Source organism: Colobus angolensis, unplaced genomic scaffold, assembly GCF_000951035.1.
Source record: "Colobus angolensis palliatus isolate OR3802 unplaced genomic scaffold, Cang.pa_1.0 Scaffold5, whole genome shotgun sequence".
In the NCBI taxonomy this organism is placed as follows: Eukaryota; Metazoa; Chordata; class Mammalia; order Primates; family Cercopithecidae; genus Colobus; species Colobus angolensis.
The window spans coordinates 4,924,963-4,947,823 of NW_012118487.1; the positions used below are offsets into that span (position 1 = coordinate 4,924,963).

At 39.3% G+C, this 22,861-nt stretch overlaps 1 protein-coding gene across 1 annotated transcript in view; it reads right to left on the reverse strand.

Annotated features, from left to right (window-relative positions):
• Window positions 1-22,861, reverse strand: part of TENM3 (teneurin transmembrane protein 3) — a 662,376-nt gene that overhangs the window by 88,264 nt on the left and 551,251 nt on the right. Inside the window, exon 12 of the mRNA XM_011959575.1 lies at window positions 21,295-21,480. Within this exon, the coding sequence (XP_011814965.1) occupies window positions 21,295-21,480 (186 nt within the window). The remainder of the gene's footprint in view (window positions 1-21,294; window positions 21,481-22,861) is intronic.

Below are 22,861 nucleotides of genomic sequence, written 5' to 3' on the forward strand. Positions count from 1 at the left end.
TCTTATAAAAATGGGTGCTGGACGTATAAAAGGGGGTCCATTACAAAACTATTTTCTGGAGCTGGATAAGGTAGGTCACGCTTGTAATCTCTGCACTTTGGGAGGCTAAGGCAGGAGGATCACTTGAAGTCAGGAGTTCGAGAGCAGCCTGGCCAACATGGTGAAACCCCAACTCTACTAAAAACACAAAAATTAGCGGGGTGTGGTGGTGCATGCCTGTGGTTCCAGCTACTTGGGAGGCTGAGGCAGGAGAATTGCTTGAACTCTTTAGGCAGAGGTTGCAGTGAGGTGAGATTGTACCACTGCACTCCAGCCTGGGTGACAAAGTGAGACTCTGTCTCAAAATAAAAGAAAACTACAAAAAACAAAAAAATCTCCACTACTTTCTAGTAAAATGCTGCAATCATAAAATACTTTCCCTGGAGTTTCGATTATTTATCTTGGAAGAAGACCCACGTGGGACACACGGCATGAGTAGTACCATATTTCCTGTGAGATGGCAAGTCTTAATCTTTTCTGGGTCTCAGATCTTTGAGTAAACTGGTGAAAGTTCTGGGTTCTCTTCCCAGAAAAATTCACATATGCTCACAAACACAACATGCCACCTTTGATTTCAGCTCTGCCATGAGCCCTGGCTCTGTAATGTACAGATTATGAACACCTGGCTGATGTATTAATGATTCCTAAATTTCTGGCTCTGGCCCAGGTCTCTCTCTCCTAGCTCTGACCAGGTTCAGAATGATCCAGGGTGACACACATGAAGCATTTTGCCGCTAGCCTTGCTCACTGTAGGTAATAGGTAATTACACTGTAGGCAAAGTAGGTAATAATAAAGGCTTCCTTTGTGCCAAATACTGTTCTAAGTGCTTATATTATTCTCTCATTTCATCTTCGCCACACCCTGCGATGTAGTAACAGTTGAGACAGTAAATACAGATGAGGAAACAGAGGAGAGGAATGATTATCTTGGGCAAGGTAACGCCTTGGCGACCGAGGCTGCCTGGTCCCAGAGCTTGCTCTAAACCACTCTGTCACAATGCCGTCTCCTGCAGATTTAGAAAAAAAGAAAGGTTTTGTTTTGGTTTTTTTTCCCCCAGTAGAAAAAAATTGATGAAAGGAGCTCAGAACCAGACACTTCGTTCTCCAAAGCCACAAGGCAGTTCCACCTTCTTTTACACGTCTTCTACATGGCTTCTGTAGGAAAGCACAAGGCAGATCTATAGATTACTTTAAATGCCAAGGCGAAGTTTTGGCCTTAACTGTCTTTCAAAACACATTCGGATACACAGCCATCCCTGGAACATAACAAATGAAGCAACCATTCAGGTTTCAAGCCTGTGACCTGCGGGTCCTTGGTCTACTGGCTGGTACAGGTAGGCAAAGACTCATGGAAGTTTCGAATGTGAAAGAAAAATGTGGCGCATCGAAAATATTTATATTATATATTTAGTCCATAAATTTTCAGTATCAACAAAGCAAATGACTACTGCTGTATTCTTTTCACACATCCTCCCTCTAGGTGCTCCCTTTTAAGAATTCCCCTTTGTATTTCGGGAAAGACGGGTGGAGGAGGACACAAGATAATTTGCTCTTTTCTGCACCCCTTAGTGATGGACCTGGACTCTCCAGGCCTCTGAGGATGGGCCTTACTCATATATAGTATTGTGGTATGGTTCATTCCTCCCATCTAGATCAGGAAGGAATGGCATCTTTTTGGAATTCTATCTTCAGGCCGTTGCCTCATCTGCTTATCTATCAACATTCTGGGCACCCCTCCATCTCTTCTGTTACCTTATTCTTCCTTTTTCCTCCCCCTTCCCCAACACCTCTCTTGGATAAAGTCTAAGAGTATGCACATCAGAGTACGTGTAACAGGAAAACAACAATCAAGAACTAGCTGTGATGAATTCACTTCTACTAACAGATGCCATGAAAATACAAGACTTTAATGAACTTTCTAGGCATAGGTGACTTAATGTGTGAATTGTCCTCATTAGAAGTGTAAATTCTAGGCCATGTAAATCACTGCATTCCCACTGCCTGGCTCACAGCAGGCTCTTTTTCTGTGTTTTTGGATACCGGGTTTCACTCCATCACCCAGGCTGGAATGCACTGGCACAATCACAGCTTGGCTCACTGTAGCCTCAACTTCCCGGGCTTGGGTGATCCTCCCACCTCAGCCTCCCAAGTAGCTGAGACTACAGGCACACCCCAACCACACCCGGCTAATTTTTCTATTTTTTGTAGAGATGGGGTTTCACCATGTTGCTCAGACTGGTCTTGAACTCCTGACCTAAAGTGATCTGACTGCCTCGGCCTCCTAACCTGCCAGGATTACAGGCATGAGTCACTGTGCCTGGTCAAAGCAGCGTCTTAACATCTGTTATATAAAATGATCAAATGTACTTTTGGTGGCCTTAGTATATCCTCTACGTGTTTACAGCTTTTGAAGAAATTCTACAAGTAATATAGAGACCATCTTTTGAGAAAGAAGCAAAAGTGGGTAAAACCTCATTTTATACCATCCTCCCCCTGTCCTTCACCCATCTGTTCCTCTCCCCTCCCATGTATTCTAACTATGGACAGTAGTATTCACAATAACTACCATTTATTATGTGCTGAAAACTGCTAAGCATTTAATGTGAATTAACTGGTTTAATTTTCACCACCCTGTGGGGTAACAGGTACATTATTATCTTCCCCTATTTCACAAATGAGGCAACTGAGACACGAGAAATTAGATAACTTTTCTAAGATCAAAGTGCTAGCAGTAGCAAAGAGAAAGTTCCAACCAGGTAGTCTGACACCAAAATCCATATTCTAAATAAATGTTACAGTTACAACTCAGAAGAACCAGAACTGTATACCTGTGTAAGGTGGACTGGAAGCATCATCTGTTTATAGATTGGTCAAGGAATTTACTGGAATAAAAAAATCAGACTAAGCAACGTGGAAATCGTTAGTTCCAACACTGACAGTTAAAGGAAATAAGATAAAAACCTGAATGAATTTAAAATACTTCTATGATTACATAGTTTCATAAATGAGAGTACCTTATATAAACTAAAGAAAGCTTTAATGCTGTCATCTGTTCTAAAAAATCCAAAGTTTGGAAAACCAGTGGGTAAGAGAGTAGAACTAGGGATAAAACCAGAAAAAATAAAAACAAGTTAAGTTTGAAAAAAACAGAAACCAAAAAGCCCCAAAGACCAGAAGCAGTTGAGTGGATGTACAAATGTTGGACGAGAAATATCTGCTGAGTAGTAGTTCCCAAGAAGGCCGCTCATTTAAAAATGAGGTCTAAGGAGTCTATGTGCCTGTCTGGCTGAGACACGGAATAAGATTAATTCCAAGTTTGCTTCCTTTTACCATCAGGCTGACTCTCGTAAACACAGAGAAGTAACAAAGGCAAACCGAGTTGGTTATATAGACATCAGGTAGCTCAGAAAGGAAGGTCAAATCTGTTTCACTGTGTACAAGCAGTTGTTGATGTGTATGGCTATGAACTACTCACATTGTTTCTGCTGTCAACAACGGGCTTGGGGGGAGCATATTAAATAGTACCGTCTAATATTTTCACCGGGCTACTGGCTTGAATCCTCAGTACAGCGTAGACATCAGATGCGTACATCATAAAACATAGACATATTCTTCACTATGACAATTACTGTGAAGTCCTTGGAGTAGAGGGCAGATTTTTAGTTAGCACTGAGCATTTCATAGTACTTCCAAACATGGACTTAAAAAATGACTCACATTAGTATCTCATTAAAGTTGTAAGTAGGTATCATTCTTAGATTAGTCAAGTACCAATTCCTGCAGGATGACAGAAAAGCTACAGTCTGCAAATAAGTACATATTAAATCCACTTATTCCAATCAGCAACTGTTTAAATCAGCATGCAAGCTGCATACCCACTGATTTGGTGTTCCTTAATTGGTGTTCATTGCACTGTTTTATTACTGATTACCATATCACAAAGTATTATGACAGTGATAGAAGTTTAAACACCACAAAACAATGGCATTTTCTTAAGAGTTTACTCAAGACTCCTTAAAATATGTTCTCTTTTGCCACAGAATTATCAGATTATGGGCAAGCTCAAAAAAATTATTTCCTATTTAGGAAAGTCAATTAATTTGCATTTTACCAACTAGTAAGTCAGGTAGTGTCAGCAAAAAAAAAAAAAAAAGTTTTTTGTATGTGTGTTTGTGTGTGTGCGCACACGTGATTTAAAGGGATCTGCTCCCCTACAATTGGTAATACTTTTTCAAAAATTTGCTTCAAATAAATTGTTTTTGAAACTTTGCATATTGTATTCTTTTTATTCTTTTTACAGTTTGGAAACTTGGTGTAAAAATTATCTGAATAAATACACTGTCTCTTACATGCACCTTCTCAAGCAAAATATCGTACTTCAATTTGGAACAGTATTTATACCAAGGCATTCCAAACGAGTGAAACAATATTTTTTCCTGATTTAAGTCAGCCCAGAAAAATCCAGATTCTATGGAAAAGGTACTTTGAGATAAATCACATTTTATAAAGTCAGCACTGCTGAAAGAGCGCCTTTATAAGCTGCAGAGCTTTGTAGAGATGACTGGTAGAACAGAATTTGGTATTTTCCTTCAATTTAGGATTTCATGTCTGACTATGGACGACATACACATAATGGAAGTAACAGTGGAACACTCAAGGTCCAGACGGCTGGCTCATGGATGTTGGGATGTACACAGCCTATGCAAAGAATGCCTTGTGTGCTGTGTGATGGATGGGTTTTGTGGTAGCCTTTGCATGTGGGATGATTTCATTCACTGAACCACAAACATACACGTTAGTAATGCATCTCCTTTATTTTTTATTCCTTGTGTGAGTTTATTGAATGACACAAGCAAAAAACACATTTTAGGATTTCCTAGATTAAAAAAATCAGGTATATTTTAGTATTCCGATTTGGTAATGAAACTAGTCAGAGACAGCTCTTAACATGACTTAAAAAAACTATAATACAACTATACTAGGTGAATATTTGGCTATTTAAGGTTTTGAAAAAATGAAGTTGGTTATAACAATGATTAGAGTGGTGTCTGGATAGTGTTAACAAATCCAATCACAGGAAGCCATAACAATGATCTACAGATTTGGGCAACATCAATCGGTATAATTTTTGGCCTATAATTGCCACTTTTGTCTATTCACAACATTTAATATTTAAGAAAAATTTCTAGACTAAAACTTTAAAGTATGAAAAATATAATGGGTCTTTCTAATGTCAGTTTTCTTGACCATATCCGGAAAATAATAAACAAGACTGAACAATCCTTTTAACTTACCTAGGATACATTATAATTTATTTTATGAAAATAGTAAACAAATGGCTGTTCTCAAAGGTGATTTATATAGAAAGTAATTTTTCTTTATTTGTAGGTGAGAGTATGCAAGGATGTTTACCACTTGTATACACTTTTCTCAGCCTTTTGTCATGAGCTCATACTGGTGACACAAATAATCTACCCACTTTCTGTAAGTGTTTTCCATTGGCCAATGTCTACACAGATTCCAGCCTACTAATTTCCAATGGCAGAAAAACGGGACATTAATTTAAATTTTGGAAGGAGGTGGGCAGAGGGTTCAATAGCTCACAAATGTTCTTAAATCTTCCATAGTATAAACTGATTTTCCTCAAACTATTTTTTACTGTTGTAATTGTTGTTTTTTATTTTGGCAAACTACAAGTTCTGTTATCAGCTATCATTTAAAATTTCCTGGATAAAAAAAAGTGGTACTTTATTAAGACATCACCGGCATTATTATTTTTGCATCTGTTTCTATGACAATTCAATCTTTTGTAACAGGGACATAGATATTACTTTATTTTCATTACATAAAAATTAATTTTCATCTATTCCACTATACACATACACACAAGAACAATTAAAAAATAATTCAGGAGGCAGGACAGTCTATCTAGGGCTTAAGAGCGTAGGCTTGGGCTGGGCGCGGTGGCTCACGGCTGTAATCCCAGCACTTTGGGAGGTCGAGGTGGGCAGATCACGAGGTCAGGAGATTGAGACCATCCTGGCTAACAAGGTGAAACCCCATCTCTACTAAAAATACAAAAAATTAGCCAGGTGTGGTGGCGGGCACCTGTAGTCCCAGCTACTCGGGAGGCTGAGGCAGGAGAATGGCTTAAACCTGGCAGGCGGAGCTTGCAGTGAGCCGAGATCCCACCACTGCACTCCAGCCTGGGTGACAGAGCAAGACTCCGTCTCAAGGAAAAAAAAAAAAAAAAAGAGTGTGGGCTTGGAAATTGCTCACACGGGTCTGAAGTCTGATTTTGTTGCTTACTAGCTGTGCATCTGCAGAAAAGTTACATAACCTTTCGGAACCTCAGTTTCTTCAATGGCGATTTTACTCGTTTCTAGCTGAGAATTAAATAACATAATTAATGTAGAACAGTTTGCATTGTGCCTTAGCAAACAGTAAATGCTCAATAAATATTAAATATTATCGATTCATCTTATTAATAGGGATAGTTTAAAAAGGACACACTCATGAGGCAACTGGTATTTTTTAAGCGACTATGAAGAAGAAAAAGTCTGACTTTCAGGAAAGAAACGTGCGATTGGCAACGATTTGGTTTCATAAGCCCCAGGGTCCCTTCTGCCCCATAGCAGCAGGATAGGCCCCTGTACTCTGCCTCCCTAAGCTGTCCTCCTTTTGCTGAGAACTTTCTTTATATGAACTGGCTTGTCCCCAGAGTAGGGACAACTCCATTTTGGAGTCAGGAAGTTTTCTTCTTCCTTGTCTCTCATGAACCCTCTGCTGGTGAGATGCACAATTCCTGGTCAACATGGAGTTCAGCTTTTTGGAATAAAGAACACATCACAATTTGCCCTTATATATTTTCTGCTCCCTCACTAGTAATTTTATTTGAGCAAGATAAATTAGTATTTTCTTAAAAAGTGCAGGTACTCACACAAATATTCATATACTCCACTCACAAATTCAGAAATACAAGCCATGTATTTACAATAACTATTTGGAAACTAAGACATTCGAATATCATATTTTACATGCATATCCCTATCCTTACATTGTGAATTTGCTAAAGCTTTCTCATTATGAAATACACTGGGCAGACAGGATATATATTGCTAACTTTTCATAGCAGAATGGCATAAGTTTATGTGTCACCATTCTTAAACACAGGAGGAAGCCCACCCCTGGCTGAGACAATCCCTTCCAGTAGCTGTGGCTGGCGCACGAACACGTAGTCAGAACTGCACATCTAGACTTTCACTATGTGGTTTGTTCCTACAGTGGTCACAATTCAGAGGACAACACTTTTAGGGGCAGGACAGAGTTAGAGTAAGTGAAATGACCACCTAGTTTCCTCTCTGCATTTTATGGCAGCTATATGGTGATTTTTTCCTTATCTATACCAATGTATTGCAGTGGATTACTCACATACATAACAATCACTACCGGGGACTAAAAGTCAAGAGGGCCGGGCGCGGTGGCTCAAGCCTGTAATCCCAGCACTTTGGGAGGCCGAGACGGGTGGATCACGAGGTCAGGAGATCGAGACCATCCTGGCTAACACCGTGAAACCCCGTCTCTACTAAAAAATACAAAAAACTAGCCGGGCGAGATGGTGGGCGCCTGTAGTCCCAGCTACTCGGGAGGCTGAGGCAGGAGAATGGCGTAAACCCGGGAGGCAGAGCTTGCAGTGAGCCGAGATTGCGCCACTGCACTCCAGCCTGGGCCACAGAGCGAGACTCTGTCTCAAAAAAAAAAAAAAAAAAAGGTCAAGAGTCAGGGCCGGGCGCACTGGCTCATGTCTGTAATCCCAGCACATTGGGAGGCTGAGGTTGGCGGATCACGAGGTCAGGAGCTAGAGACCATCCTGGCTAACATGGCGAAACCCCGTCTCAATTAAAAATACAAAAAAATTAGCCAGGTCTGGTGGTGGGCACCTGTAGTCCCAGCTACTCGGGAGGCTAAGGCAGGAGAATTGCTTGAACCCAGAGGCAGAGGTTGCAGTGAGCCGAGATCGTGCCACTGCACTCCAGCCTGGGCGACAGAGCAAGACTCTTGTCTCAAAAAAAAAAAAAAAAAAAAAGTCAAGAGTTGGACTGTATGTGAAAAGTATTATTTAACACCTTATTGTTCAGGTGAGGACTAATGAATGCACACCTTACGTCATTAATTCACAATTAGATTGCTTCTGTGTAGCCACATGCTTTCTATGGACACACATGTAAATACTAATTTTGGACAGAATGGTAATCATTCAGCATCATAACAATGAAGCAGCTGTAACCTGTCTGGTGAGCTAAGAGATGGAGCTGCAGGCGAGCTCCACAGGCAGATGGCTTTACCCACCCATGCTTAAAGTTAAAGACTTTTCTAAAAAGAGGTGTTGACAAATCAGAACAACTAGGCACAGTTTTGATGCAAATTGACCAATTTGCAATGTAGACTACCCTAAAAACTAATTTAGTATATAAGAAAAATTAAGCTCTGTTGTTAAAGGAAGACATTATATCACATTTAGATATAGTAGATTCCCCACCAACATAATTATTTACTAATTTCATTCAACCAACAGAGCTTAATGGAAAAGCAGCTGGCAAAGTATTCACATTGATGGACCTCCTTTGACTGCTCCTTAATTTATCCAAGGCACATGCCTGTTAAATCCCAGAAATGATAGTCATATTTCAGACAGCTGGTTTCCAGCTTCATTAAAGGGGCACTCAAAAAAGAGAGGGTCACTGAACTTATCATGAAGAGCAACAGACAAAAATTGGCTCCAGTCGCACCCTCATCTGCAAATACGTTACATATGAAGGCTGCAGGAAGGCCGTGCCTCTGTATGGATAGTCACCATAACCGAACTTGCGCTTTAAAATAGGGAGGTGGAAGAGGAACTGTTTTAAGATGAAAAGAGGCTATTTTCAACTTGTCACATTCAAGAAATGGCAAAGATAAATTCTGCCACTGAAAGGATACCAACATACCATGTGCGAAGGGATAATCATACTTCTTAAAATTGTGGGCTTAATTTCTCTACCCTTACATTAGACTGAATGAAAAGTCCCCAACATTTCATTTACTCCACTAGGTAATAAGGATCTCAGCATATAAGGAAAATTACTTCAAATCCTCATAAACACCTCACTAGCTGCCTTTCACTCTCCAGTTACCTGGCTTACTTTTGGGAAGAATGTGGCATCCTTATAATCTGGAACTTGAGATAATCTTTCTCTTCCTTGTTGATATCGTGAAATAGCTGACAACACATTATTTTGCACCTGGTTTCACTCTCAAATGCCTTGCATCTAAACTTTTCAATAAAAGGCTTCTGATGAACTTGGCAAGCAGAAGGAGCATTTTCCATCTTCATTTCTGGTTAAATTGTATATCCAGTCAATTGAGCTTTAAAACCTCCAATATACTAGGCTTTGGTGGAAATTAAGATCGTAGATGGTTTTTAAAAGATACAAATTAATGAGGTGTTCCAAATGGAAAAAAGATACTCTGGTATATTAGTAAAGGAACAAAATGTCAAGTTTCTAATGAAATAGTATAGTACAAATTTGACATATAACTTACTTGACTTTTATTCAGATACCATGTCTCTCAATAAACTTTTTAAAAAACAACTATATTGGTTTAAGATGGGACATGTGGTTTCAGGAAGAAAAATGGAAACCACAGGCATGAATACATGCATATATTCGTATTTTAAGTTTCTGGCCTGGCATATAACTGTAATTAAAATTAATGGATTCAAAAATTTCCTTGAGATAACAATGATAATTTATAAGTTGTTTCCCTAAGACACAGAGCCACTACACAGTAAACTATTTTGAGACTTAAAAGAACTAGTTAGCAAACCACTAAGTTCACGGTGGGAAACAAACGCAAGGTACGGGCAAAGGAAGGAATCGGGTGTGCCACGCCGGAAGGAATCAGGCTGATTTCAATGACATCTAACTCATCAAAAAACAACACAAATCCTCACAGTTTCTTATGTATTGTTCCAGTCGAGAAAAATCACAACGGGTTTAACTCTCCATTCTTTCTGAAACAGCTGCTTCTAACGCCAGGGGGCCTGCCTTCCAGTGGGCCCTGCAGGAGAAAGCTTAATTTGTCAGGAGCTATTGGGACTCAAGTTAGACCACAGGAGGTAGACTGGAAAGAAATTCCTGCACAAGCAAACACCACAGTATAGAATTCATTTATCGTATGACCCTAAACAAGCATGTGAAGTGTATTTCTTTGAAAGAAACTCTAAATTCTCATCCTTATAGGCTACGTGTCCATTACTTCAGTGGGAAACATGTTAAATCCAGATGTATTCACCCACAAAGCAGTTATTTACATTCAGAATTGAGTCTCAGAAGGCCTAAAAAATGTTCCTTTTCTAAAGTATGGAAAAAAAAACCAAACCTAACGTTTCCCAAAACAACACATCTGTCCTAGAAATTGACCTCTTAGTGGCACTGGTACTGCCGTCTGCTGAGAAACCACGCAGCTTTACTGATGAGTATGCTGTTGTCTCTCTTTTTTGTGAGGATAAATTATGGCATGAAGGATAGGGTGGAGAAAAAGGGAACTCAAGGCCTGATGTCAATAGTGAGAGCTGTTTATCCCTACACTTACTCCCACTGTTAAGGACAGAAACCGAAGCCTTGGGAAATTATTTAGTGGAAAATAAATCACCAGCATGACTGGAGATCACGTATCCACATGGCCCTTGGGACTACGACTTTTCCTGACAGTTACGCAGCAAGTCAGGTGTAGAAGTCAGTGCGGAGTCTCACCCACTTCTTTGAGGATGTAATCGGTACTCTGAGTCGTAGATGTAATTCTAACGGGACTTTTGGAGATATAGTATGACTCGCCCAGGAAGGTGAAGGAAATAAGGAAGGAGGGACGCTACAAGGTTACATTTGTAACACACTTCACAAGAAGTTGGTAGAAGACTCCAAATTAGTAACACCTTTGAGGCTCTATAGTATACAGACTGTAACAGTAGAAATGGAATTATTTGATAAAACCTTGGCATGCAGTATTTAAGGCTAAACTATGATAGAAACACAGAGTGAAACTTACTAAAGTTTCAAATTTAGGTCACTAAATTGGTTTTTGTTGGTTGATTACTCTCTCACTCAACAGGCTGTGGAGCACTGAGCCAAAGACAAATTTGGCTCAAAGTGCAGCTCTACCATTGCTCTCAATGCTGGCTGCAAGGAAGCAGAACCCCAAGCTCCATGTCCTTTTTTTGATGAAATTGGTATATGTAAAGAAAAGCAAATACGAAAGAATGATTTGAAGGACAGACAAATTGCAACATCAGAATAAACCTTATCTTTGTAGTAGTTTAAAAAATATTGAAACAGTAGAGAACACTGACAACCAAACCAAACAGGGCCTCTACCTTTTAGAAAGGTCACAGAAACCAGGCATACATTTGTAGATAAGAGATTAAGTGACTTCTTCTTTTAAAAATTACAAGACTGAGGCCGGGCGCGGTGGCTGAAGCCTGTAATCCCAGCACTTTGGAGGCTGAGACGGGCGGATGACGAGGTCAGGAGATCGCGACCATCCTGGCTAACACGGTGAAACCCCGTCTCTACTAAAAAATACAAAAAACTAGCCGGGCGAGGTGGCGGCGCCTGTAGTCCCAGCTACTCGGGAGACTGAGGCAGGAGAATGGTATAAACCCGGGAGGCGGAGCTTGCAGTGAGCTGAGATCCGGCCACTGCACCCCAGCCCCTGCACTCCAGCCCAGGCGACAGAGCGAGACTCCGTCTCAAAAAAAAAAAAAAAAAAAAAAATTACAAGACTGAGGGGATTACAGAGGCTAAAGACTATATAAAACTGTTAACTGAAGAAACTAGACTAAAATGAGAAAAACAGTATTGAAAGGCCCCCAAAGGATACTGTTATCTCAACGGAAGAACCAGACACCTACATCAGCTCGGTTCTCAGAACATGGGCGATACTCCTGAGCTCTGAAGGGGGCTTTCTATGACTCTCTCAGGGATCTCTGTCCCGTCTGTCCATCAAATTTCTTATTATTGAGAATCACTGGGACTTGCAGAGCAGGAGGGACCTCAAGAAGTTCTCGTTCTGCAAGCTTCACAGGAGGTTTTTCAGCCTGTCAATTTAGGAGACTTTCCCCTGGATTTCCAGGGCCAATCAAGTCAGTTTAGGAGAATCTCCCCCTCAACTCCATGCCTGCTGCCTCCTTGGTGACCCACTCTCCACTGTGAATGACAGATCACGAGGCATCTACGTCCAGACTATTCATGTGTCAGGAAGTAGAGGGGATTAGTTCTCCTTGTATCCAGCATGCACTCCTGTTTTTCTGGAATTAGCCTCGGCTAATTCCTCTGCCTAGAGACAAGATTTAGCAGGGAGGAATTAGTCACAGTCAGTTTGTTATGAATTTCAGTCCAGAGACTAGCAACAGCAACAAGAAGAAACATCTATAGGGTGTTTACTGCATGCCAGGCACTGTGCTAAGCGCTTTTCCACATGACCTGGCACATTTAATACCCTCAGGAACTCTACAAGGTAGTTATTATTTTCATTCCCACTTTATAGATGAGGAAACTGAGGCACAGCAGGCTTAAGTAATTTCCCAAGATCATGCAGACATGAAGTGACAGAGCTGGAACCAGGGGGAAATCCAGGGTTATGGGTCTGAAATTTACTAATGTGGGAGGCCCTCTTTAAGAAAAACAATATCAAAATATAAATATGAAATTGGTATAAAAGGATGTAGAATGAGAAAAACCACAACAAAACATTATTTTTCAGTTAATACCACAAATATCAGAGAAACCATATGCTTTTTTTTTTGTTTGTTTTGTTTTTTGAGATGGAGTCTCGCTCTGTCACCAGGTTGGAGTGCAGTGGGGCAATCTCAGTTCACTGCAACCTCTGACTCCCTGGTTCAAGCTATTCTCCTGCCTCAGCCTCCTGAGCAGCTGGGATAACAGGCATGCACCACCATGCCCAGCTAATTTTTGTAGTTTTAGTAGAGATAGGGTTTCACCACGTTAGCCAGGATGGTCCTGATCTCCTGACCTCATGATCTACCCGCCTTGGCCTCCCAAAGTGCTGGGATTACAGGCATGAGCAACTGTGCCTGGCCCCATATACATTTTTTCATTCAGTGCTTGCCATGGCTCTAATGAACATTTTTCCTATATTTTTGGGCTATAATTACTCTTTAATTGCCTCTTTATATGACAATGATTTTTGTAATATTTTCTATAGAGAGTATAGAAAGATAATTCAGTCTATATTCTGTGCGATAGTTTACTTTTCATTATTGAGAAAACTATCAGTAGTAGTCCAATTGACTTCAAAATTTGTTACTGGTAATGTCATGTAAATTTGTGCCATTATTGTCAAGTTTGGAAAGGCTTTTTTTTTCATTGTGTAATAAACTGATCTTAAATATGCTGAGTTGATAATACTCATTAACTATTTTATTGTGATGTCCGCACAGTAGAATATTTTGAGTTTTATGTTAACTTTGCAATGTCAGTATTTCACGTCACATAAACAAGACTTTCTGGTGCACTCATGCGATTCAGTGATACTCTGGGATGCGTAACACATGTGATTTCACACCGTTGAACTTAATATTTGCAGTACTGCTACGGAGTTATACCCTTCAAATACAGGAATTCTGATAAATACTCAAAGGAGAAATACTCATCTAAAAGGAAAAGCGATGGCATGTTTATATAAAGTCTATTATCAAGTACATGCCTGGTAGGAGAAAACTTCTGCTTTAATTAGGCATTTTAGGTATCTGATGACATGAGGAATTTTCCAGACTAGCTTCTATTTCCATACATTTCAAACCTTATTTCTCTTCCAATACCTACTTGCTTCTGGTGCAAAGCTCCACAGGACAAAGTCGTATCTTCATCTAATTACTCCCTGACCCTGTACTTTCGTGTCACTAGGTGAGTCAGTGGAAGGTAGGAAGATTCCTAGGTGGCTAGCAGTAACAACCAGAGAGAGAGGTGATTTCACACCTCATATGCATATCCCATTAAATCTAAACTAAATGTACCCCCAGATCAAATTCTCCTTATCGGAATTCTCACAATGCCCACAGCCACCCCAATGCCATCCTGCACGAGGAAAAGTGTGGTGAAAAGGAAGTTGGAGTGTGAAGAGTCAGAAGTCAGCTGATTTGCAAGTTTTATATTAACATATGACACCTGAACCCACGGTGTCCCCTTGTGGGATCTTAGGAGGGGCCAGTGCAAAGGAAACCCTGACATTCATGCTTCACCAGCTTCACAGTAAACCTGTCTCTGGCGAGGTCAGGGACGCTGGTAGTTTGGCGCAGGGTTGCCTTTCGTCACCACTACCAACCACTGACTGATGTGAAGCCAAATGCCTCCCAGAACAGCCATTTGTGGGCATGATGTAGTGTCCTATATCCACTGTTAACGGAAATTATCAACAAAATGCGACTGAAAATCTAAAAAGACATTTTTAGAATTACATGTTGTTTTATTTTGGATATGATGCTCAATTTGGGAAACACTGCAAAAGTGCTGAAGAATACTGAGTTTTGCAATTTAAGTGAAGCATTTATCAGAGCGGTCATTTTATTTTCAAATTTGTCACCTACTTTTTAACAATTAAAATACTATTCTTTCACCATTATCTGAGATAAGAATTAGAACACCAAGCCTGAGCTTGTCTGTATCAGTGAAAGTTTTGATCTTTCTCTCTTTCCACCCCATATTGTTTCCGAAATACCTCCCCAGCTGTGTGCATTTCATTTTCAGTTTCTAATCTTCAGCATCCCAAAGCCCAAGAGCAACCCTGGTGTTTAACAGAGGATGCTGAGTACTGCATGTGTAAGTTTTGTCTGAGCAAACAAAGCCTGTCTTTGTGATCATTAATGATTTCGTTTCCCAATGTACTGAGAATTAGAATAAAAACAAATAGCTGGTCTTTTGTAGTTGAAAGGAATTAGGATGTCCCCTAGGCTACATTTCCATTTGAATTGCCTAAAAGTACATGAAAATCAATGTAGCTCAATAAACAACTCTGTGCTTGAGACATTACTGGAAGAAAAATACATCAATATCCTCCACCTTTCTTTCATCATCATGATTTTAAAAAACAGTGCTCGGCTGGGTGCGGTGGCTCATGCTTATAATCCCAGCACCTTGGGAGGCTGAGGCGGGTGGACTGCTTGTGTCCTGGAGTGTGAGACCAGCCTGCCTGGGCAACATGAAGAAACCCCTTCTCTACAAAAATACAAAAAATTAGCCAGGTGTGGTGGCACACTCCTATGGTCCCAGCTATTCGGGAGGCTGAGGTGGGAGGATCACTTGGGCTGGGGAGGCAGAGACTGCAGTGAGCCATGCCTGTACCACTGTGGTCCAGCCTGGGCAACTGAGTGAGACCCTTCTCAAAAATAAAAAAAAAAAAATGAAAATGAAAAAAAAATAAAACCAACTCTCAAACCATTAACCCAAACATACAAATATCTTGTTAAACAATATCCATTATGAGACTAGATTATATTTTATAATAATAAAATGGAAATGTCATTAACTCTTTAAAGTAAATTTCCTGGACAGGAGTTTTGTTCTGTTGTTCTTGTTTTTGAATGTTGGCACCCAAAACATTTTCTGGGTTGTACTTTGTCTCATTTATACTTCATAACAAAATTAAAACTTGAATTTATTGAACATTATTTGCTAAATGCTTTACATTCTAGGATTCCATTTAATTCTAATAATCCCATGAAGTACATAATACTCACATTTCATATAAAACAGGTTAAATGACTTGCCCAAGGTCATTCAGTGGTACGGAAAGAATTCCAGTTCCCAAAGCTTTTAAACATTACTGTATTCTGCTTCAAAATCTCATATATGTACTATTACAGCCATTTTACATTTGGGAAAAAACCTAACTGAGTCTGAGAACAGTTAAGATACAAGTTCAAGGACGGGCGCAGTGGCTCATGCCTGTAATCCCAGCACTTTGAGAGGCCGAAGTGGGTGGATCACCTGAGGTCAGGAGTTCGAGACCAGACTGGCCAACATGGTGAAACCCCATCTCTACCAAAAAAATACAAAAATTAGCTGGGCGTGGTGGTGGGCGCCTGTAACCCCAGCTACTTGGGAGGCTGAGGCAGGAGAATCACTTGAACCCAGGAGGCGGAGTTTGCAGTGAGCCGAGAGCGCACCATTGCACTCCAGCCTGGGTGACAGAGTGAGATTCCATCTCAAAAAACAAAACAAAACAAAACACCAGTTACAGTGAATAAATTGTAAAACTGACTTATAAACATTTCATTTAAAATGTCAAAGCCCATGCCTTTATTTATGTTACCCGGAGTTTTGTAAGAAATCGTTCTTAGTATCACAGAAGAGATGTTCAATAATTGCTTACTGGACAAATAAATGAATTAATTAACAAATAAAAACTAAGCGAGGCATGCAAAGTAGAGCATCCCACAAAACGAACCCCAAGCGATCTGAAAAAGTGAAGATGGTTTCTTGCTATGCTTCAGTGCCACAGGAAAAGCAAAAACAAAAGTTAAATGACATAGAGATAAAATGAGAACCCCATGTTTAAATCTAGTAGTCTTCCAAATAAAGCAGAAATTATCAACAGTGAAAAAATCTTAGAACTGCAAGAGACCTCGAGGGGTCCTTCAAATAGGGCTGCTACACAAGAGACTTGATCTTTTAGGATAATGGATGGAGAGAAGTTAAAAAAAAAACTCCCATTCTAAAAATACTCCTTAAGCTAACAAAAAGAACTGACAAAACCTCCAGTGTTTCACACCTAAGTAATCACAGTATTAAGCTTTAACAATACTATGATTACTTGGGAGGTTCCCAAATTTCTTGAGTAGCTTGTTCCAGGATTTAAATATGCTTTCTGACCCGAGGTTCTTCATTATATCTAACAAACATTTATACAATATAAACCCATATTCTCCACTTCTGTCTCCTGGATAAATGGAAAATGCCAATCAGCCTCCAGAAGACAACTTGCCTGTCTACAAGAGAGCTGAGCCTTCTTTCCCTTCACAACAATTCTCCATAGTAGATAAGAATCAAATACATTATTCAATCATTTCCCTGCTGTGATCTCGATCTCATTTACAGCCTCCAATTCTCTGGGATACAAATGAATGACTTCTGGGGTAAATCTCTTCCACAAATACCAAAAAGAATAGCTCTTGTGAAAGTGATAGGTTAGCAGTTGTCAAAATTTGGTATTTAGTATTTATCATTGCCCAGGTAATTTACTTCGTATTACACTTAAAAGTGACTGATTCTGCCTATAACTATCTGTTCAGCAGAGCCTACCACTGCATTTACACTGCATCTATGGCCAACCAACTGCATCTACAGGTCATACCCATAGGAGATTTTCCCTCTTTTTCTAAGCAAGAAGAAGCCCAATTTCTCTGACCTACCTCAACTCTCACATTACAGAACTGTTTAAGTTTTCCATAGAGATAGCCAGATAATATTCTTATTATGTCAACTATTATTTAAAAAACATTTCATTACATTTAATATATTTTTAACTTGTCTCTGAATTCTCTAAATATTTTTCATCTTTCCTACCTTATGAAAAACAATGGCAGCACGTGAATAGAATCCTTTGAAGCTTATATGGAATGGTCACATATAAAAGAGAGTATTTCTATAGTGGAGCATCTGTATCAGTGCTATTACTATTAAATCATTTTAGCAGTAAGTACTGGTGCTTATTTGCTGTGGTTTAATTATGTAACTTCTCTTTCTCTTTATTTATTAAAGGGTCTTATAATCATGAATGCCTTACGGGGAGGAAAGGAGAATATCTATTTTAATCACAATATTGCTAAAAGTAGATTTCTCCTTGTTTCATTTTCCATCTGCATGCATCACTCATCAAAGGGAAACCCAAAAAAGGAGGACTTGGGACGATGAACCTGCAGACGAATATGCCTAATTTGCTGAACACACGATTCATAATGAGAGGAAAATACGAATACTCTAACAAAAATATCAGAACGGAATCCTTTCAGGTAGATAGGGCGTTCAGTGAACACTTCACATTCATAACCTGTTTTACTGTCAAAATGCCAATGGTTTTATGAAAGCATGGACAGAGTTTATGAAGACAGTAAGATGACTAATGAAGAATGTCCTTTGCTTTCTAGTGGGAACTTTTGTTTGCTTCTGTTTACTTTCTCCTCCATTTCTCTTTCAATTAACCTCCCTGTTTGGTATTCAATGAGATGGCACATAATATGGAGAAAGAAAACAATCTTGCTGATTTATGAGCATTCTTTCATCAAGTGGCAGCTTCTTTCAGCCAGATACATAAGAGTTGAAATGGAGAGGAAATGCAACAACAGTAACCATCCCAAGTGAGAAAACACGCCAGTTTCCTGCGTGTTTAATCTGTGGCTCACAAATGGCCCCTTAGGGCCACTTAGGGCCCCAACCCCCCAACCAGGAAACTATGGTGGGCATATACACAGGTAGTAAGGAAACAGGGGAAAGGCAATTGGATCTTTGTATGCCAAAATTGGAAATAACTCATCTTATTAGTATAAAAGAGCAGAAAATGTTTCAAAGGTGCTCTGCATCTTTTAAAAGGTTCACATCTAAGATTTATTTTTAAATGAAGGTCCCTTATTTCCCACACTGCTACTCATATGGAGTATAAAAGCAACAGAATAAATGAAAATAATAGAAAATGGAATTGTGAAGAACTATTGCAGGGTTTATTAAATTGTAATACAAAGACCCACTGCTAACAAAAATCCTGTTTGTTCCTAAACAACTAGGAATTTGTTCAAGAACAGCTCATCTACAGGAAACTGTTATCCGTGTAATAATACCAAGGCCACTGAGAACAACACTAAAATGATCTGGTGAATAACTATTGGTTGGTAAGTGAAATCTGCCTATGGATAACTTTTTGGTACACTTCCTGGTTTTCAAAGCTATACACACGAGTTTGCTGTACTTCCTAAGATACATACAGTCAGACCATAACTTTTCTCCCTCAGCGAGACTCAATTCACTTCTTCTGATTGGGTATCGGGTGGTGGGGTCACAAAGAATGAGCCCTGCCTCTGGTATATAGGCATTCTGGCACCTGGGACATGGAGCTGTTTGGTTATAGAGGTATTGCACTGTCCCTTGTATGGCCACAAAAGGATACACAAATCCTGCTCATCAATTTTTTTCTGCCTTAATGTAGTTCACATGAACAACCTCCGCCACTGCCCCAGAAGGCCTCTCTTTGGGAGGGGAAAGCCACATCAGTGGGTACGAGCCCTGTGCAAGCGCTATGACTGTGGGTACCTGTTGTTGATTTCAGCAGAAACTATACATGTTTCCCCAGCTGTAGGCAGGAAGCTCCAACTCAACAAGCGAAGCTCCAAGGATGCTGTGCAATTAAGAGCTAACAGCGGGTGTGATTCGCAGGATTTTGGCGGGCTGTCCCTTGGCTGGCATCTGGAAATATGGATGTCCCCTACACTGATAAGGTTATTTTGTCCACACCCACTCTTCTTAGGAGAGTTGGGATTTTGGTGGTTGTGGCAGACAGAGGATACCTCCTAGAACAGCCCCAGTAAAAACCTTAGACTCTAAGTCAGGGAAGTCCAATCTTTAGGCTTCCCTGGGCCACCATGGAAGAATAAAAATCGTCTTGGACCACACATAACATACATTAACACTAACAATAGCTGATGAGCTAAAAAATTGCAAAAAAAGTCTCTGTTTTAAGAAGGTTTATGAATTTGTGTTGGGCCTCATTCAAAGCTGTCCTGGGCTGCATACGGCCCACAGGCCACAGGCTGGACAAGTTTGCTCTAAGTCTCGAACAGGCTTCCCTGGGCAGAAATACTGCACACGTTGTGGATTCATTTCGCTGCTGGGAAAAGGAGCATGCTACATGTGACCTCTCCCAGTGGGAGAGAAGGAAGGTGGGAAGGCTGTGCATGGATTTCTGCAGACTCTACGGGATAGGTCTTTTTTTCTTTCTGGTTGTGACACGTTACAGCCATGATACAACTACCTCTGGGTTCTGAGTTCTTCTTGAAGATCACCAGCGTGGGGTTGTAGGGAGACCCTTGAAACAGATGTCAAGGATGGCAATAAGACTAGAAAAAATCTTCCATGAAGTTTGTAACGACACACTTGTGACAATTTATAAGACGTTTGTGATTTCAATTTTCCCATGACAAAGTTCCTGGCTACCCAAAAAAGCAAAAAAGCGAAGTACATAATACTTACAGATATATCAGAAGAAGAAATCTTTAAAAGATACTGACACTCCCCACAAGAGATTTATCAACTTTCACCCTAGGAATGTAAAACAATGTGGAGAAATACTATACCACCAATTCTGAAATTTTGGTAGGACTGTGCCATTTATAACTAATATTGTATACTTTCACTGAAGTGATGTAGAAATTTATTACATACTTTTGTTGTATTTTTAAAATTAGACATTTTAATTTTAGTGACAAATGGTAAAAGCAATGACACTGAGTATCCTGAAAATATGATATATATATTTTGGATACTTTTGTATCTATGCTAAATATTGTTTATGTACTAGCGTTTTGATCTGAAACATCTATCTGATGGTTTTATTTAACCTATAGATGTTCACAAATGTCATCACATATGAAAAAGTGTTAACCATATAGGTTTGTTTAAAAGCAGCGAGATTTGTGCATTTTATTCTACTTTATTTCTCATGATACCACAAAACGAAGTCATAAAAAGTCAAACCTCTTTTGTAGAGACTCAAGATATGGGCAAGTATAATTCTGGAAACTACAGCAGCCAATAAGGCCATATACTTGAAAAAAATTTAAAGCATTTTTTTCTAAAGTGGAAAATCTGCTATTAAGAAATGCAATGACAATATGGAACATCAAGAAGCAAGATTTGATAAAACTTCACTTATAAACAAATCATTAAGTCTGTTTTATGTGAGTCCATTTATGTGGCCATCCCCAAAACCAATGAATAAAAGTTTAAACCTCATACTTGTGACAGCTGTTCTAAAAAGAACTGAATTGCCATCCTAAAATGACAACCATATTTAAAAAATAACTTCGTGTTAAGAAAGACAAGTAAAAAACAATGCAAAGAACAGGCTTTTTCCCAGTTGAAAACAGCCGACCACGGGGGCTCTTCTCTGGGAGGAGGGGGACAGATGGACACAGACGTGCAGTGAGCCTACCGATAGTGCAGTGCTCTCCATTCCAGCCCTGGCTGCATTCACACTTGCCATCCTTGCAGGTTCCATGCTCGGCACAGCGGGGATGGCAGGCTCTCTGATTACACGCTGGGCCCGTCCAGCCTTCTTCACAGCGACACGTTCCCCCCATGCAAACGCCGTGTGAGCCACAGTCCACAGAACATATTTCTGTGTGGGAGGAAGAGGAAGCAAAACAGGAGAGAAGGGTAGCAGGAGGGAGAAGGGGAATTAATAAGCAGCGCTCCATCTTCCACTCACATTTGTTCAAGTGAAACACAAAATCATCAAAAAGAAATCAAAAGTATTTGTATGCTAAGTAAATTTCAGCACTGACTACTACAAAATTATCAATGGTGGAACTCTACATCTTTATTCATCATTTAATTTTACATGCTGCTCTAATCATGCATAAAATACACATGACAATTGCTAGAATTTCTTCATATATATAATACTTTATATAGAAAACATTACATATATAGAGAGTAGTCATGTTTATATACATCTATCACCAAGAAAACAGGTCCCCATATCTCCACCCCCAAATTAATGAAATATTTCAGCATCTCAGGTATCTAACAGGACTTGGGTTTCATACATATGGTAAGAATTTGAAAAGGGGTTATTTCTAATGTCACATTTAAATGTTTTAAATATTCAAAAACTTTCACTAAGAGGAATCTACTTTGGTAAGTAAATTAGCTTGCTTCTGACACAGCCATGTATGTAAAAGGAAACTGTTTTTCCTATTCAGTAAATTTGTACTGTTGACAGATACAAATTTCTTAGTCCACAGTACAAAACCAGTTTAATAATACATATAATTGACTCTCCTTTGAAAAACAAAGTTTTTCAATTCCTAGAATTACTGAAAAGAGCACAAGTTACCACATGACTTCAAATGTTATATCAGGTTAGCTCTTTAAAAAGAATTCAGATGTGTAAGAAAAATTTTTTAAGCTCTCTTAAAAGCTTTCTTTAACTAGTTCCAATTGAGAGACAGGGAGAGGGAAAGGTAAAAGAAACTTTGAAGGTTATTTCATTTTTACTCTTTACATATAAGGTTAAAGTTAGCTATAGTTTTTTGGGGTAATACCGCTGAAATTCTAAGACTGTTGATTAGTTTTCGTTTTCTTGCAAAAATAAACCACTGAACAATAAAAACCTAAAATCATTTCTAACAAACAGAAAACGTACCAAACCTTTTTTTGGTTAAAAAATAGTAGCTATTTATGTAGTCACATGTTTTTCCCATTCATTCCCCAAATAACATTTCTCAGACACGTGATTCTCTATCTCACAGGCTAACTTTAAACACCTTATCAAGACACTATGAGAGTTGTAATTTTTTTTTATCTTCCAGTATCAACATCTTTTTATGAAGCTTTTCCTCTGATTATAACATATAACACTAGTACATTGTCATTGCAGAAAATGTAAAACGTGTAAAAAAATAAAGTTATTAAGTCACTCTGTAATCTCATCACGCAGAGTTAACCACTGTCATTATTCTGGTATAATAATTTTCTTCATGATGTTTTTTGCTTTG